This window comes from Sus scrofa, chromosome 3 (genome assembly GCF_054392235.1).
Source record: "Sus scrofa isolate SSC_HxYL_T2T_F1_AM1 chromosome 3, Sscrofa_HxYL_maternal_Yorkshire_Landrace_v2.0, whole genome shotgun sequence".
Classification (NCBI taxonomy): domain Eukaryota; kingdom Metazoa; phylum Chordata; class Mammalia; order Artiodactyla; family Suidae; genus Sus; species Sus scrofa.
This window is the reverse complement of record NC_139385.1, coordinates 65,384,071-65,402,644: the sequence shown is the minus strand read 5'-3', so window position 1 is coordinate 65,402,644 and position 18,574 is coordinate 65,384,071. Positions and strand designations below refer to the sequence as shown.

The 18,574-nt window shown below is 49.5% G+C and overlaps 1 protein-coding gene across 8 annotated transcripts in view; it reads left to right on the top strand.

The window, feature by feature from the left end:
- Window positions 1-2,054: 2,054 nt before the first annotated feature.
- The window catches only part of NPAS2 (neuronal PAS domain protein 2), a 192,629-nt gene continuing 176,109 nt past the window's right edge, over window positions 2,055-18,574 (top strand). For 2 of the 8 annotated variants that reach the window (XM_085018630.1, XM_085018631.1), the window contains exon 1: window positions 3,402-3,533. Coding sequence is in view for 2 of the 8 variants with exons in the window: in XM_085018627.1 (XP_084874753.1) it covers window positions 2,325-2,344 (20 nt within the window). In the remaining 6 variants the exon portion in view is untranslated. Of the gene's footprint in view, window positions 2,345-2,928; window positions 3,072-3,204; window positions 3,337-3,401; window positions 3,534-3,627; window positions 3,771-3,820; window positions 4,294-18,574 lie in introns of those variants that run through there. The other 6 variants (XM_021087167.2, XM_085018627.1, XM_085018629.1 and 3 more) reach the window with 6 other exon arrangements.

The window sequence follows — 18,574 nt, the reverse complement described above, 5'->3', positions numbered from 1 at the left end:
AGAAAGACTGTGATGATATCATTCAGCATAGAACACTGTTCTTGCTCTCTCCTAAGCCTGGGTCGAATTTACCCACTACACACTTAATGTGAGTCTCCAGCCCTGAGCTAGTTCATGCTGTCATTCTTGTAATCACCCACACATTTTCACCTGTCTGTAATACCATATATGGACACCTCTAGTGTACATATTTTGAGAACTGGATGAATATTTTTAATTAGGTTATGCCACCACAGCTATGAGGGAAAAGAATATCCCACGAGACTGCAAACTCTTTGAATTATTTTTCTGCTCTCTTCAAAGACTGACGTTGTTGACGACAATAAAACACTTTGATGCTCCCCTCCATACATATGGATTCTCTGAAAAAGAGCTGAGGTTCCCTGCCAAATCATGGCAGCATCCAAAAAGCCCTATTCTGTAACCACATCTTTAAAGGACTGACCACATGGTCCCTGTGAATTTCCCTGAACTGGCAATGCAGTTTTGAGATGATTCCTTTGCTCCACGCTGCACATTTTGAAAAATGCACAGATTATGATCCAGATTATGTTATCTGGTTGATGAAAAAATCCTAGCACCCACATCACCTCCTCCATGAAGCCCATCCTGATTCCTTCCTTTGAACTCATGTGGTATTTTGTCTTCTGACACTTGCCCTATTTGGTGCATCTATCCCTGCCTCTACATTGTAAACCCTTTTTGTACAGACATAAACTGCTGTCAAGTTTCCCTCCATCACTCACAGGCCAAGCCTAGCCTGATTCATGAGGAGCCTTTAACAAATGCCAGTAAAAGGAACTGAGCTGCCAAATGCATAGAATGAACAGGCATTCATTCTGATCACTTTCCTCTTCATTCACTTTCCTCTTTGACTCTCTTCTACATTTGGGGAAAAGGCATGTTGTGTTCTGGACCTGACTTGGTTCTTGGCAGCAGACTCCACTCTCTCTTACGATCAGACAGGTGTCCCACCTTGGTGGGATCCACGAGGGATGGAGCCTGGAATAAGTACAACTACACAGATGACACCTCCACAATCACAGGCAGAAACCACATCTTTAATAGGATATCCTACTAGGCAGCAGGTAAAAACAGACCTTAGCCAAAATACTTGTTGCACTGTGGAAAGACTTGACATAATACCTCTGTAAGGCCATTTGTTTCCAAAAAATTCATTTAAGGATTATTCAGCTAGTTCCCAAAAGGGAGGAGGAGGAGGGAGCTGGCATCCCTTTCAAAGCAAGAAAGGAAGGGAGGTGGCTTTAAATTCTGCATTAAATCTGGTTAAAAGCACAGGACTCTCCTTTTCTAGGTGTTAGTCATGCCATGCTTAAGGGCAGGGCAAAAGCTACTTGCCTAAAGGAAAGGGAGGGCCTAGAAAAACAAAGCAAAATAAAATGACTTCATTTTTGAAAATGATGTTTTCTGCTTTTGGAAAGGGAGGGACTTCAAACTACAGTGTGTGCCAAGTGCCTCCTCCTCCTCCTTGAAAAGCCCTCCAAGTCAGAAGCAAGCCTAAGAATAATAGCTTCTCTTAGGATGCTCAAAGCTCCTGCAGCTGATTATTTTTCAGCAGGCGAATTAGACAAAAATAATACAAGTGGGAAATAAAGAGAATGACCTACTTTACAGGGGGGAAAAAGGAGCTCTGGGTGAGCTTTTTGATCTAATTGACAGTGCTGGGTTGCATGCCCAAATAAGGCGCTGTGGGTCGGTCTGCCCGGGAGAGGGTTTGCCTTGAACTTGAGTGGGGAGTAGATAAAGCAAGGACCCTGGAACCTAGTGGGGGGCGATTCCAGTCTGCTGCCAGCGTTCAGAAGAGAGGCCTTAGGAGATTTCTAGTCTAGAAAACCTAATCTGATGGAAAAGAATGAGTGGGGAGCTTTCCTCTCCAGGGCTACTGGTCGGAATGTGGGAAGGACCCAGGGACATCCTAAAAAGGTTCCTGGTTGTACCTCTAGGTGACCTAGAGGGTGACCTCCCCTGGAGGTAGGGGATGTCTCCGGAGGCGCCTCCACTTGAGGAACGCCGCCGCCCCGCCGGAAGGGAACGGAGTGGGGTCTTCGAGTCTTAGAGATCTCTCCGGGCCTCGGCGGGGGGCGCGGTCTCCCTTTTCCACCAGGCTCTGCTTTGGAGCCCCGCTGAGCTCGGGCACAGCAGCTCCTGGCTCCCAGAGATAATATTTATGGGCCTGTCTGTGTTCGCTGTTTGCGGGAGCCTCACTGAAAGCCTCCCTGTTTCCTCGCGCGCAGCTTTGGCTTCTCCTTTTCTTGGATTCTCGCCTGTCTCCTCCCACAGAGGGAAAAAAAAAAAGGTCACGTATGTTTGGAAAAATATGTAGGTCAGTGGAACATTTCCTGCACTGGTGCAAAAGGAGAGGAGGGCAGCAGGGGAGGGGAAGGAGCAGCAGCGCGGAGCTCCGGGTGCGCGCTCCTGGCCATGGCCCCCCAGCCCACGTGCCTCTGCCTAGGAGGGGGGCAATGGGCCGGCTTCTTTCCATCCTTGACCCATTTTTCCGGACCGGCTACGTTCGCCTTGGAAGAAACACCGATCATTCCTCCCCAGCAGGCGCGGAGGTCCTCCGCAAAGGGCGCTCGCCCATGTCTCCCCGACCCCCGCTGGGGCTCGTAGGAAAAGCGCAGCGGTCCGTCTGCAAAGACGCGCCCGGTGCCATGGCTCCGGCTCCGTGCGCAGGCCTGCCCCGCGAGGACGGCGGCAGGGGACCACAGTGGCGTATTCGCTCCCAAAGCACGGGACCGAGGGGTGGCAGCGGGCTGGGCGTGGGTCGGCACCTGGCCGGGGAGGAAGGTTCCCTGCCACCCCTATTGACAACTTTAACCGGACCTCAGCCGGCAGCTCGGCATCCGCTGGTCTCTCCTCGGGCCAGCTGCGCTCTAGGCACACACCAGCCCCCGCCCTGAGCCGAGTCCCGACCCTGTGCCCCCAGCCGGACCCGGCCGCGCGTTCCCTGGCAGCGGGCAGAAGCGGCGGCGGCCTCGGGGCACGGGTGTCTGTGCCGCCCAGGGAAGCAGGGGTCCGAGGGTCCATCTGCCCGTAGGGCGCGCAGGGTGCGTGTCCAAGGGTGGATCGCGGCCAGGGCCCGGCGTGCGGCCAGGAGACACCCGGCCGGCGGCGGCAGCCGGAGCTCAGGGAAGGAGGAGGAGGACCGGGAGGAGGAGGAGGAGTACCGAGAGGAGGCGGGAGGAGGGAGGGGGAGGAGGAAGAGGCGGCGGCGGCTGTCCCCGCCGGCTCTGCGTGCGGAAGAGTTTGCCGCGCGAGCAGCCGGCCTCCCGCAGGAGCCAAGGGACCGGCGGCGGCGGCGGCGGCCCGGGAGTGGCGGCCGCGTAGCTTCGAGAACCGCAGCCGCGGCGGCGGCGGCGGCGGCAGCCAGAGCAGCGCCTCCCGCCGCCGCCCGGGAGGAGCTCGCCGCGCCCGCTCGCCGCCTCGGCTCCCAGCGGCGGTGGCGGGAGGCGCGTCTCCCCGGCCCAGTCCGCGCCCGGCCCCGCGGGGCCGCCCCGGCCCGCTCCGAGGTAAGGGCCGCACCGGGGGACGCGGGGGCCCGGGTGGGAGGGCGTGCGCACTGGGTCTCGGGACTCGGTCACCTGCTCGCTGGCGCGGTGGGCGCGCGGGGCCCCCCCGGGGGACGCTCGGCCCCGGGCTGCGCCGCGCGGGGGTCGGCGGCGAGAGGAGGTGGGGCCCCACCCCCAGTCCCCGGTCCCCGCAGCCGGGACGTCGCGTCTTGCGGGACCGCAGCGGCAGCTGGACTGGTGGGTTCCGTGTGCGTCTCGCCGTAGGAGGCAGAGGACAAGACACCCTGAGCCTCAGGATTTGGGGTGCTCATTGAGTACCGTCGGGGTGGGTGGAGGCCGTGCCCAGATAGCAGCCTCGAAGGTCGTCCATTGGCCTCCCTGAGCCCATCGCGCGCCCCACGGAGCATGGGGGTGCCAGGACCCCGGGAGAGTGCGGCGTGCGTGCTGCAGGGCCGAGGTCTCTCTCGGTCCCTAGATCGGAATTGGTTTGGGCCGGAAGGGGTGCTGAGCCGGCCCCCTGGACGCCTGGAGAGCGCGTAGCCCGGCCCCTTGCGTCGGCCTGCCATTCTGAGCTCCCCAGGTTGGATGCCAGCGTGTTGTTTTGTTGGGAGGTGTGCCCCCCTCCTCTCCCAGAGCCGAAGAGGGAGGCTTACCTTTGACCTTTCCATGGAGCCGTGCAGGGTGCGGAACTGGGGTGGGGGGTAGGGACCAAATTAAAAACCAACCCGCTCCTCTGCTTGCCACTCCTTAACTGCTCAAGGTAAGAAAGTTTGTTTTCGGCCCTGTGATTCATAAATAATTAGTAACCAGTTTTGTTGATTAAGCAAGATGGAAACCTTAAAAATACACACGCACTTCCAGAAAGTCTAAAGGATAACAGGGTTGTATCTGCGAGGCTTTAGTTCGGAAAGTTAAAAACCCCAGAGCTCAACAGGTGTTCAGGAGGGGTCCAAGAGGGAAGAGCTCGGCGGGTTTGGTCTTTAGCACCTGATCCTTTGATTCATCAAATTGATCGGCCTGTTTCTTTCCGGTTAAATATTGAGTAGTTATTAAATTAATTAGCAGAGGGGAGCTGATCATTCTAGATCATTTAGGACTCATTTCTTCTTTTCCTTAATAGGAGGGTTTTCCCCGTTTGCACGTTCCAGATAATTAGCTCAAAAAGTAGTTCCTGGCAAGGTTCAGTTCTGTCCATATCTCTGTCTATCAAACACTATCCAACTCAATCCCGGGTCGGTGAATTGACCGACTCATTATGGCTTGCATTAAAACACAGCAAGTTTTAATTGCTCCACCTTAGGAGGTGTCAGTTCAAAACTCAAGGGCACGTAGCAGCTCTTGCTGCCCTTAAGAGTTCTTAAAGGAAATGTTTGCCGAAAATAACCTCCAAAAGCATTTTAAAATAACTCCCCTATAAATATGATGTTTAAAAGAGCTGTTCAGGCTTGGGCCAGTGTTTTGCAAAAGCAAAAAATCTGTTTGATGGTGCAGCTAAACAGGACGGGTAGAGGTATTGGCATCTCTCAGCAGTCTACCTAAAGATTTAGTTAAAAATAAAGTGTGCGCTGTAAAAGCTTTCAATAATTGTCTTCCATCTCACAGAGAGAGGTGGAGTGTGGCTTAGAAGAATTGTAAATATGCTGCTTTTAGCCATTTTCTTCTTGGAAATCGATGCCTCTATTTATTTGCTGATCTGTCCCACTGTGGCAGGTATAGAGTTGGTTTTATTCTCACTGCTCCCCAGAATGACTCTTGCGAAGGCCAGAGAAAGGAATATATTCTGGAGGAAATATGTTATTAATAAAACATCCCCCCCAAAGAGTTAGGTATGCCAAGAAACGAGCCAAGTGAGGCTTCACTGATTGCTGTGATGAAAAAAAATACCCTGGTATGAGAAGAAAGTGTTTAGATGGCAACGAAAGAAGTCATCTTTCTCTAGAAAACAATTACAATTGTTTTTAAGTCCGTTTGGTTCTTGTAAGAGTTTAGGCCCTTTTTACTGTTTCTGGCTAATTAATAAATTATTAATGAAAATGATAAAATAATAAAGATAGTTATAAATAACCCACCTCGTGGTTAGGCAGTCGAATTCATCTTTTATTTTTTTTGGAACCATCTTTCTTAACTCTCAATAATCTTTATAGCTGGCTCTCAGCACCGCTACTTGTTTTTGGGTTACAAAGTCAAAATTAATAATTTTTTTTTAGATTCAAACCATAATGCATTCATATGTTTTTTTTCTCTCACCAGTTTTATATGGTAATTTTTCATAAGTCTGGCTTTTGAGCCTTAAGCATCTAAAGGGCTAAGTCCTTTTCTTTAATTTTTCAAACAAGTATGTATTTTGTTCTTTCCATGAAAAGTCGGTTTTTCCATTGTGATCCGGACCCTGACTGTCCCATGCTGACCCCATGCAGACGGCAGCATCTTTTTCCCAAGAGGAGTCAGACTGTGAGGTGTTGAAAATAACCCAGTACCGCAGTGTTCTTGGTGTTCTTATGCCAGTGGTCTAATTGGCTGCATTAAAGAAGCATCTGAATGAGTTTTGCATTTAAATATTGGAATGATACTCGATGCATTATTTGCTTACAGGAATGTTGGATTAGCATGTTCCTGATTTTCATTAAGTTTGTGGCATAGGCATAGTCAGGGACTGTGACACTGAGTCCCCACGACATCTCCTCCCTTTGAGGCCTTGTTCATCATAGATGCTGCATAGGTAGGTGTAGGAAATGAGCTGACTCGTCAATGATGGTTATCCAGAGGTCAGACATAGCTGAATGCTAATGCGGTACTTTGAGTAATTCTAGTTTAAATCTGATGATGATTAATAGCACCTTAGAGCACTAAATAACACTTAGTACATGTGAACCTATGTTTTAAAGGGAAATTTTTGAAAAGCAGTCTTCGTCTCAGGCACTGGTGTTCTCACTGAATTCTTTGAAACTGGGGACCACTTGGCATTTTAAGGAAAGTAATTTCTAGGTCAAGTTCCCCCAGAGATCACTTGAGCTTCCATGGGTCATAAGACAATGTGTGGTTTCCATTTGATGGTTTGGAATAGAAGAGAGTTTATCTTTTAAATTGGTATAAAAAAATAACTGTTTGAAAAAGGTGGAGGGTGCAGAATGTTTGGTCTCAAACTTTACAGTGCGTGGCATTGACTGGGGCCCTTGCGAAGTGCAGGTGCTCTCTGGGCAGGTCTGGGTCGGGGGCATGTCTTACCAGCTCCCAGAGGCTCTGCATGCTGTGCTACGCAAGTGAGGTTCTGGAATATTCTTAAGTCAGCCTGTATTTACCTAGCATCTACTGCATAGTAGGCCCACGTGATAGACAAAGAAAGAACATGAGTCCTTTCTGCCCTCGAGGAGCTGACAGGATGGAGCGGGGAGGTTCTAGACCGAAATGAAGCCCTAAGACACCTCTCTTCAGCGAGGGGGCCAGAGAGGGACCCAAGAAAGGGGGTTTTCTGGTAGGGCTCCCACGTTGCTGACCTTGACTTCTGGTGTTCTTTGAATGGAAACCTTTGTGACATGGCAGGAAGTAACGTGGAGACAGACTTGGGGTAGCCTCCTTGCTCAGCGACTGTATGACTTGGAGCATCTTTTTAACCTCACTGAGTCTCAGTGTCCTGGTTGGAAAAATGGTAGAAATCATGCTTTACCTCCCCAAGTTGGTAGGATGACCAGGGAAGGCATTGTGTCAGGCCCACCAAAAGGAATGGCTTTTATGACTGTTGATGGGAGAGAGGGGGCTGGTAGGCGAGGAGGAAGAAGAGGTTCCTAAAAGTATTTTGGCATGTTGATCACCAATTAGACATTCAATTTGGTTAATCAACAAACCCAAGGCTGGCCTTGGAGAACCCAGCCTGGGACTAAAGGGCGGGCAGCTGTGCAAGTTAATCAGCAGCAAAATGGAATTATCGGAAGCACCAGGTCTCCACGCTTCTCCTGCAGCGCCCTGGCTTCTGGTGAGCCCCGGTGATCCATGCCCTTCCAGCAAAATATTTACTGAGGCCGTTCGTGGTACAGACCCTGTAGGTTCTGTCGATCAAGACCAACTGGTGATTGTTGCAATCAGGCACGCCCTGCAAATCGGTTTCAGAGGGAAGGGCATTGATGCATCCCTGGCTGGGCACTTTTAAGGGGCAGGGCCATCTATCAGTCCTCTGCACTTAAGCGTGAGTTACCTGAAGGCGTTGCTGAGCCGGAATTCACCCCCTGGCTCCCACCCCGGCCGTTCTATACTTCATGTTCTGAGATGATTGCTTCCTCTCCTGCCATCTGGGAAAGACGGCTAGTCTGAGGCATTGGTCTCCTTTATCCTGCTTTTAGGAGGACCAATCTGGGTGGCCCTCGAAGTGCTTCAGCCCACATTTCTCTAATATGTACGTTTTAGAGTGTCACTTATGATTTGCAAAGGAGATTTCTCTGTTACCGCTCCTACTCGTTGCCCCGCTGCCAAAATAAACCTTGAAAACCAAGTTCAAGAGATGGCAACAGCCCTGTGACCCTGCGAGGGAAGGGCAAGTGATTGGAGCCAAAGCTGGGGCGGGGGTGATGTGTGGGGGGAGGGGGGACAGGGGGCATCTGAGCAGAGGCAGTGGTGCCAGAGGGTAGGAGGTGGGCAGCAGGGTCTGGACTTGGTGGACTTTGTTGCTCTGCTGAAGGCCGTGGAGCATTATGTCCCAGGTCGCTGAAAATCATCCCGGCTTCCAGTGAACACAAGCCCTCCTCAAGGAAGGCAGGTGACAGAGCAGAACTGCGGGAGCAATCCAGCCTGTTCTAAACAAAACTGGCACTGCACAATTTCATGAGGTTATATCTGTGCCCCTTGAAAATCAAAGTATTGAGAACCAGAGAACATTGTAAAAGTTATTCTTTTACTGTTATAAAAACATACTCGCTTTGGGGCCAATATAGAAAAGACTGTGGAAGATGAAGCTTATCCCTAATCTTGAGGTGTATTTCCTTTCAGTCCTTTTTCTTTGCATTAAAATTTTTCATGTTAGATTTAAAAGAATAATATAATCTTATAAAATTTGCAAATAATCCAGAACCAATTCTAGTAAAAAGAAAAAGATCCCCTTCACCGTCTAGTTCTCCCTAAGAGTCACCCCCTTTTTTCTGCTTGGTAGAAACCTGATTTTGGTCAGGAGTCTACCCTCCTCCAGGAGTCTCAGGGTAAATCCTGATTGGCCAAGCAACCCTGGTGGGCCTGCTCTCCTTGCCAGCAGTTGGCTAGGGATGAGCATGTGGACCTTGTCCTGGCCAATCAAACACGAGGGTGGGTTACTGGGCGGTTTCTCTGGCCCTTAAAAAGAGGGGAAGAAGCAGGAAAAGCTTTTCTTCTCCTGGACACAATGCTTCTAAGTGGGGCAGGCTTCAGCCACCAGGGCAGACTGGGCCAGGTCTCAGCTGACATGCCAAAGAATGCAGAGGTGAAGAATGGGGCCTCCACTGTGCCCTTGACCTTCGAAAGAAGGTCAAGAATCAAGAGGCGTCTCTGATTTGAGATGTTTGGGAGATCCTGAAACCTTCCTGACCACTTAAAGCAGGTCAAGTTTGTCCTTTGTTAGTTGTAGCCCAAAGCATCCTAATCTACTAGTCATTTTTGGAGCATTTATGTGTAAGACCCATGTATATACATTTTCTTTTTAAACAAACAGAACTCCTCTTACGCATTTTACTTAGTGACTCTTTCTGTGTGGTATGAGATTTTTCCCCCCCTTTTTTTTATTGGTCATTTCTTAGATCTAATTTATTCTTTTTAAAGGTTACATAGTAATATTCAGGGGTATGGCTGACACATTATTTAGTTAACCCTTTCCCTGTGGTTAACTATTTATTGTGCTGTTTCCACTCCTTGAATGTCAGTGTTTGTATTAACTTCCTGATCTATATATCTTCAGGTGCATTTCAGATTTTTCTCAGGTAGGGATTTCTAGGGGAGGATTTCTGGGTAAAGGGGCACAACTTTTTGAAAGATTGATAGATCCTGCCACATGGGGGCTAAAAGAGCTTCCCACTTGCATGTGTAAGGATGCTGTGTATCCACGTCTTTTTTTTTTTTTTTTGTCTTTTTGCCTTTTCTAGGGCCGCACCCACGGCATATGGAGGTTCCCAGGCTAGAGGTCTAATCGGAGCTGCAGCCACTGGCCTACGCCAGAGCCACAGCAACGCCAGATCTGAGCTGAGTCTGCGACCTGTGCCACAGCTCACGGCAATGCCAGATCCTTAACCCACTGAGCGAGGCCAGGGATCAAACCCGCAACCTCATGGTTCCTGGTCAGATTCGTATCCACGTCTTAACCAAACTCCATTAAATATTCCGTGGAAACGTAATTTTAACGGCTATGTAATAGTCCATGACAATTTGTTTTGGAGTGTTTCAGTAGTTTGTGAGGACACACAAGAAGAATGAATATTTGAAACTGAGGCCCTCCATGAAAACTAAGTAGCCATGATCAACCTTGTAGTAATCTCAAAAGAATCCTGAAATGCTGTTGGGGGCACACCCCTCCAGTGATCTGTTTCCAAGAGAACAGCCTTCCAGACCCTCCCCAATCCTATCACGTGGTGAGCTGCCAAGGAATTTCTAAGAAGCTGTGTTGTTTCTGGGATCTGCAGAATTTTGCCTCTGACAGACATTCGTTCTCTCCATATATACAGGAGTCAATTAAACAAAGACTTCATGGACTGCATGAAAGCATAGCTGAAATGTGAGTTTGTAGTATTCTGGAGATTTTCCAATGCTGCTAGAGAAGACGAAAAAGCAAATGGGATGGGTGAAACTCATAACACTCACATTTTTTTTTCTCTTTAATCTAGAGAAGAAAATCTAATGTTTCAAGGAAATTCCCAGGGACAGGCTGATTTTACTTCCAGTTTGGGCCTCAGCACTAGTCCTTCTCATGGTGGGTCTGACAGTCCTTGTGAGGTCGTTTCACTAATAGGCCATATCAGTGAGATTTGGATTCGTCCTTAGTGCTATCCAGAAAATTCCAGTATTTTTTCAGTTTCAGGACGAGACAGCTTTGATTTGCCACTCTTCTGTTTTGCAAGGTTAAGGCCTTTTTAGACATTGGCCGCCTGATAGGTGTACATGGTGAATGGTCGGTCAGCCTGCCCCTGTGTGCAGAATGGGGGAGGGTTTAGACATTGCCTCGCAGCCAAGAAATTTTTGTGCGGAGGTGGATTGGAGTGAGGACAGAAAAGAGCCCATCAGGCTGTTTCAGCCTGATCTATGATCCAGCAAGTCATAGATTTGCCACATCAATCCTTCCGTTTGTACCGCTACCAGAGACACGGCCCCTGGTAAGCATCATTGGTTACTACGTAAGATGCCTGTTGCCCTGAGGATTATGTTTTGTTTGCTTGTTTTGTCTTTTTAGGGCCAAACCTGCAGCACATGAAAGTTTCCAGGTCAGGGGTCGAATCGGAACTGCAGCTACCAGCCTATACCACGGCCATAGCAACACTTACACCACAGCTCACGGCAACACCAGATCCTTAACCCACCGAGCGAGGCCAGGGATTGAACCTTTGTCCTCATGGATCCTGGTTGGGTTTGTTACCGCTGAGCCACGACAGAACTGCGATTGTGTGTTCTAATAAAACGACAAGGAAAACTTTCAAGTGTCCATGTTGGTGTGTGTTTGTGGTGGGGGTGGAATGTTGCCAAGAACAATTGCTATGCAGCTCTGGACGATCAGTCCCTCTGAAGACCCAAGACAGAGGTGGCTCTTGGCCTGGATAAGCTTTCTGAATGGCCAGGGAGGATTTTATTTCTGTGGCGTCTCTCCCCTCCCCCTTTCCAGCAATGGTCAAGAAATGCATTCATGGCAAATTTGCATGGCAGTTTTGGAAAAGATTTTATGAGCTCTCCAGTTAGAGAATTTTCCTCCGTTTCCAATCATATGTAGCCCTTGGCTGAGAATAATCTCTTGGATTTATGGCTCGAGACAAACTGATTTCATTTGAAGTATGAGAGTTTCTGATTTTTGAGCCGCTTCTGGGACTTCCCTGAAGTGGGGTTGACTCTTGGCCTCTGTCTCTCAGCTCGGATCCTGGAAACACTTGTCACCTGCCACACTCCCTGTTGGGGACTCTGTAACTCACTCCCACATACCAGGCTTGCCAAAGGGGGAGGCGGCTCAGAAAAAAACCCCTTTGACTGTCTCCTTTCCCTTTCATTGGATCTAGAAAGGCTCCACTTTGGGGGATTGTGTCTGGGGACCCCTAGGACCCCTCGATTTTAGAGTTAAATGGAGGTGGCCTTGATGAACCCAGACCCCTCCCCGCATCACACATCTCAGTCCTGCCTTCTCCACCAGCTTTTGTATCCAGCTTTCTCCTTCCTGGACATCATTCACCGCTCAGCAGGCTGACCCTTAGCTGCCAAAGCCCTGAGTCCTTTGCTTGTTCCGAGTGAGTAACAGGATGCTCCCTGGCGGGGCTGCAGCCTCCAGTCACTAACAGTTCGGTTTAGACACAGTGGCCTGAATCACTGCCCTGGCCCATGTATGTGTCATTCTCATGAGCAAAGCCTGGGCTTGGGCAAGCCCCCTGCACCCCACGTCTCATGCCGGGCCAGCAGGTGGACATCATTGGGTTCCTGGCTGCCAAAATATGACCCGCTCAGCTATGTCCAAGGAAGCCAGCACTGGGCTTTCTGTACAGGGCCCTCTAGCAACTCAGGTTGCCTCCCCATCCCCCACCGGTGGCAGCTCATCCCTCATCATCCTCCCAGGTGTGCAAGCACTTCCCTGAGAGAATTTTCTGGCTGTATCTGTCCTGGCGGGTGCTCCTCCTCCTCCTCCTCGGCCAGGGCCTTTGCCTCAGCTGCATGGTGCCAGGCCACTGTCCCCCATACCTTGCAGAGACACCCACATCAAGTGGCCAGGTGCCCAGCCCAGCATGTGCCCATTTATTTGGCCCTGTGCTGTTGGGTTCTCATGCCATGCGAATAGTCTGTTTCTACTCTCTCTTACCTCCTGGTGTTAGACTGGTGCCATTCATCAGTTTGCGGGGCTTGGCCCCTTAGGCAAAGACCTGAGAAATTGTGGGGGTGCCTGCATCTTAGATGGAAAAGCAGTCCCTGTGTGTGCCCCATTTCTCTGAAGCTGTGCTGTGCTTGCAGAGTGGTCAGCTGTCTGACCACCGCTTTATGGACAACCCCCGACGCCCCAGTTTCCGTCTTGCTATGTGTCTAATCTCTTATTGACCAGCAGAGTCTCATCCCCTGAGTCACGGGGTGGTGTCGTTAGGATGAACTCACTTGAGGCTGTATGTGTGTTTTCCAGCCACTCAATTGGTAGCTTGTGTCTGTTGCAGCCTGTTTTTATGAAATACCTATAGACGCCCCCAGCCTCTTCCTCCTGTGTGGCAGCATTGCCCTATGACCTGATTTTGTTTCATGTTATTTTTGGCTGCACTTGCGGCATATGGAAGTTCCTGGGCTAGGGGTCGAATCCAAGCTACAGCTGCAGGCTGACGCCACAGCCATGGCAAGATGAGATCCAAACCCCATCTGCGACCTACCCTGCAGCTTGCAGCAATGCCGGATCCTTAACCCACTGAGCAAGGCCAGGAATTGAACCGGCATCCTCACAGAGTCAGGGTCAGGTTCTTAACCCACTGAGCCACAATGGGAGCTCCTCAGCAGCATTTTTAAGTGACTTGGTGAAGATAGATTGTGGCCCACAGCAGAAAGCCTTGACACCTAGTCTATTCATCTATAACAGGGAGGTATTGATCCTGAAGGGGAAAATCAAGAGGAGAGGATGTTTGTGAAAGTGTTCCACAGAAATGTAGTACTGTTCTGATTACTTGGTGCTGTGACCAGCTTGTCACTCAAACTCCCCCCACGCCCAGCTGGGTCCATGCCAGCCTCAAAATGATTGCTTCTTGAATAAAGTCCTTGGCTTTTTTCACACAAGCTACATGCTAGCAATTAAAAACACCACACAGGCCAGAGTTCTCTTGAAAGCTAAAGTCACGGGGAAAAGTGCCATCCTTCAGCTATAGAAGCCAAACACTTAGAACGTCTTGGTGGTTACTGGGGTTACAGTTTGCTTTTGAAAGCTTTTGCCATCTCTAAGAACCCAGTGGCCCGATGACCTCTGGTATCTGAAAATTCAGTGTAAATAAAAGAGACCCAGTGTGTGTATTCCCATGGATTTGAAGATTTTATGGGATGTGTGGGCCATTTCGTCGTGATAAATGGGATATGTGCTGTTTCTCGTGATGCTTGGTTTTTTTCTAAAGAGGACTGGTCTGTAGCATTGGGGCTGAGCTCGGACCACCCTGGACTTCCCATCTGTGTCAGAATTGCCTGCCGAGCAAGGAGCACTTGAGTTTCAGTGGAAGCAGGGATTTAGTCTTTGGATTGGACAGACATGTGCATACTGGTTAATAAGTTGGTTTTGAGATGGAAGTAAAGGACCTACGATGGACTGGATGTCTGGCTCTCCCCTCCACCACCCCCTCCCCAAATTCATATGTCAAAATCCTAATCCCAGTGTGGTGGAATTTGGAGGTGGGGCTTTGGGAGTTGATTAGGTCAGGAAGAAGGCTGCAGCTGGAACTGCCAGCTTCACCCCAGGCTGTCTTATCTCTCCCTGTGTGTCACCCACAATCCAACAGTAAGATAAGGGAGTGAGAGCCTGGGGCTGCCTGGAACAGGGAGGAACAAGCCCAGGCAGGACACAGATCATCCACTTTCACTTCTGGAAGCCACTCACTCTTGCAGCCGCTGATATCCACTTCCTTCCGGATAAACAGAATAAAAGCACCAAACCCCATCACGTCTGTGACGCAGGATGAAATGCCTCTTTATTTTAACAACATCCTCAAGCACGTCTCAAGTCTGGGGGGGTGAGGTCGGTGTCTTTCATCCTTTAAGTTTGTCACCTGCATGACTTGGGCTTCTCTTTATCATGTTTCCTTAATAAATTAGGCAAGGGCTCAGGACTGTGTTCCACTGTCCTTGTCACATTAGCTCCCTTGATTCGGCAGCCGCCTCTGCAGGGAAGCACTGTTTTATCCCCATTTTATGCACAAGTCACTGAGGCTCAGAGAAGGTAAGAGACTAGCAGGTGGACATTCAGAGCAGGAGCCTGAGTGCAACCTTTTCAAGAAGGACCAAAAATAGAACAGCTGGATTTTTATTGACTTTTTCTGAAATGCCACTTCCGAGAAGCTAGGATGTGGATAAAACGAATTAAGCATCTTAGACGTGGCTTTTTCAGGTTTTCTTGAGTTCGAGGTTATCCTGCGGCTGCTGGGGTAGAAAACAACTCCAATTTTGGGATCTGTCGTCAAGGCGGCTGTCAGGAGGAGGAGGCTGTGTGTGAAAGGGCACGAAAGCAGAAGGCTGGCAGGAAACTCTTTTTTAGGGCAAAATCATTATTCTTTTCCTTGCCATCTTTTGGAGCTAACCTGCTTTTCAAGATGGTTTCGTTTGCTGGGATAAGGACCTGTTAAATCAGGACACGCCTTATGTGTCTCCTGGTTTTGTCTGGAATCAGGTATAGCTTTCTTTGGCTGAGCGCAACAGAGGAGTCAGTACGGAAAGGGAGGGGTCCCGTGGTACCAGGTTTGCAAAAACCCTGAGTCTCATCAGCCTGGACCTAGAAGACCAGCAGCTGCCTTCTTTCTGCTGGAGCCTCCTGGAAGTTACCAGGGTTAACTTGAAGTCGGCCCTTCTTCCCACACCTCCCACCGCCCCCCCCGGGGGGGGGCGCGCGGGGGGGCGGGCACACACACAAGCAGGCATCTCAGCGCTCAGTGGAAATAAAGGAGATAGAGGCAGGCAAGGCCTTAAAGGCTTCTTTGAGTAACAGGCTTCTTTAAGTCATTGCTCCTAGTTGCACTCCAGTGCAGGTATCTGTAAAGACATCCGCTTAATTTATGAAGAGCAGTTCAGAAAACCCCAAGCCCACCTCTCTCCACCAGCTCTGGGTGGCCCTGGGAAGAGGGGAGCACTAGGGGCCCTGTCAGATCAGTTCTGTCCTCGCCTGGCCCTCCTGTCCCCACCATTTATGGAAACAGAGGCAAAACCCCAAAACAAACATCAGGAAGAGAATTTGGTCTGTCCTAGGATTGCTGCACATGGGCACAAATTTGTTCCAGCCCCTTTGCTCAGATGTGTACCACACCCATTCAGGAGAGCACCTTCCCAGAATGACTGCTACCCTGACCCTAGAAATCCCCCCCCCCCTTAAAAACTTCTACCTGAGTTATTCTGGGATGTATATCATTTCAGAGTGTCCTAAAAACAAACCGATTTCGGGTGTTTCTGTGATGGCAAGTTATGCTTGTGCCTAGGACAGTGGTGATGGGGAAGGCGGGGTTGGGATTACTTCCTGTTGGGGCCAACCGTGAACTAATAGGGCCAGGAGATAATTAAGATTCAAGGGGTACTGAGTTCCAGTTAAGCAAAGGATAGGCTATACCAGGTAAATTCCCTTGTTCATCAGTTCCCCACACAGAATTTGGGGCATCTTGGTTTCAGTGTTCACCTACTTCTTTCATGTTTTCCTGCTGCCCTTTGCTCCTATCATGAAGGCGAGCCCAGCACACCACCTTGCCCCTGCCCCAGGCATGGTGTCGAGGAAATAGAGTTTGGAAGGAAGGGTTCAACCCAGCCTTCTCAGAAGAGGAAAAGTTTGGTCTGAAATACGACAAAAACTTTGGAGAGGACCTGAGATGAGGTCTGTAAATTGTGATGTGTGATGCTTCTCTTCCCTGGGGCAGATTTTTTTACAATCCAGAAATAAAACCAAGAATCCCTTGGAGACCTTTAGGGGAAGCCTACCTGGTGGCAGCCCCTGCATGGCTATTTCCAGGAAAGTATGGCGCTTCCACATACCTGTGTCCTTCCGAGGTGTGTTCTTACCCTTCCAGAATTAATTAATGTTCAAGGGCAAGCCTAGCATTCCAGGGAGGTTTTTTACAACCGGAGAAGAGCTGGAATTCACTTGAGTTCTGGCAGAATAGAGAATTTATCTACCTAACCTGAGGGCCAGAATAGATCTATTTTGTCTTCTGTCTTCAAGTTAGATTATAAAATACCGTATTTATCCTACAAGCCTAACCTCTCTGTTAGACCGAGCCACAGATTGCCATTTTTTAAGACAAACAGTTTTCAGTTTACTTCGGCCAGTTCCTCTTTCGGTAAGTATCCAGAAACTTCTGGGAAACATCTGGGGTTTGCATCCAAACTGAGTGAAGATCAGCTGAGTTTTCTTCAAATGGGTCTTTTTCACCTCTTTAAGTGGAAGTGGAGAAGAACTGGGCATGTGTAGAAAAGGTGGTGTGGAGGAGCCCTGTTGTCCTTGACTGGGATTCTTGTGGCAGTGTCCCTGGAGGGGTGTCTCTAAAGAGGAGAGCGAGGGGTGAGGAATAGGGCGGGAAGAAGCCCCCAAGGTCAGACCACCAGAACCATCATTTCACAGATGGGAAACTGAGGCAGGCACTGAGCCATGGCTGACTCCAGCATGGAAGCAGATCTCAGCCCCCTGTCCTGAAGTCCCTGTCTACCTCCCGTCACCTCCCTCCCTTTTCTGGCCCACCTGCCTTTCAGTGTTGATCACTTTACAAACAGGGACAGATTATAGCTGAGAAGGAAAAGTCGGGGAGTTCCTGTTGTGGCATAGCAAAAATGAATCCGACTAGGATTCGTGAGGGATATGGGTTCAATCCCTGGCCCCGCTCAGTGGGTTAAGGATCCAGTGTTGCTGTGAGATGTGGTGTAGGTCCCAGGTGTATCTTGGATCCCACATTGCTGTGGCTGTGGTATAGGCTGGCAGCTGCAAATCCGATTCGACCCCTAGCCTGGGAACCTCCATATACCATAGGTGAGGCCCTAAAAAGCAAAAGAGAAGAAAAGGCAGTTAGGGCTTATCAAATCCTGTGATTGTCACCATTGGTTTAGCTTATTTTTATGATTCCCACAGTTGGCTGAATAACAATAACCATTTTGAACTTGCTTGCTGTGATTGCATGCACTCATTTAATTTCTTTTTCTTGATGGTGAATTTGCCTGGTGGATTAAGATGGAAAGGGCAGTGGCCCCAGAGCCCCGGACTAGCCCTCTGTAGCCATGGGCAAGTCTGTTACTTCTCTACATCTTCTGAGGAATTGGGAATAAAAGGCCCATGTTCCGACAGGAAGACGATCTTTGAACAGCAGTTAAGATGGCTGTTGAATGTTTAAATAACATTTTTTTCCTGCTTGATGGAACCCAGGATTAAAAACTGCATTGTCAGTTGATGCAAAGCATGTCACGGCAAACTGTTCTCATCTATACCCAGGGAGTCTCTATTTTGATATTTTACATGAAAAACAGATGTTAATGGCATTATTCTGTTCACCTCTCCAGACCCCCCCAGACCTTTGCCCAGGCTGTTCACCCTGCCTGGAACACCTTTTCTGCCTTCATCTCCTCCTATTCAGCCTTTTAGACTCCAGCTCTGGCCTCCATGGTCCCTCCCTAAGGGTCTAATGTCTGTCCCCTGGGGTCTTCCAGGACCCCTTGTGTGTCTTTGTTCATGGCGGTATCTGGATTTTACAGTTGGGAAGTTACCAGCTTCTGGGGCTGTCTGCCCACTAGGCTGTAGGTCCCCTGGAGTAGAGACCACACGTTCTCTTTGTCCACCAGGAGCTGCTGTGTAGTGACCCCTCCATCTGTGTTTATTGACCAGAACGGAAGGACAGGAAACCTCTGTTCATTGGAACTGGGACCCACCTTTCGAAAGTTGCATCATTCAGTTTTTTTAGGTCCTTGAGATGGTGTGTTGTGTTCAGTGCGCTATTCAGCCCAGGGCTAATCTGCTGGGGCTCACAGACCCTGGTTCCTGAAAACACAGCAAAGAACCTTCTAGTGGCCTCTTCCTACCCTAGGCAATCTTGCCTCTCGTGCCTCAATCCTTGTCTTCAGCCTTTCCAGCCTGATGTCCCTGAGGCTTTAGGGTCCAGAAACTGGAATCCCAGGTTTGATATCTCCAAGAACATCAAGTGTCCATGAAATCACATGTC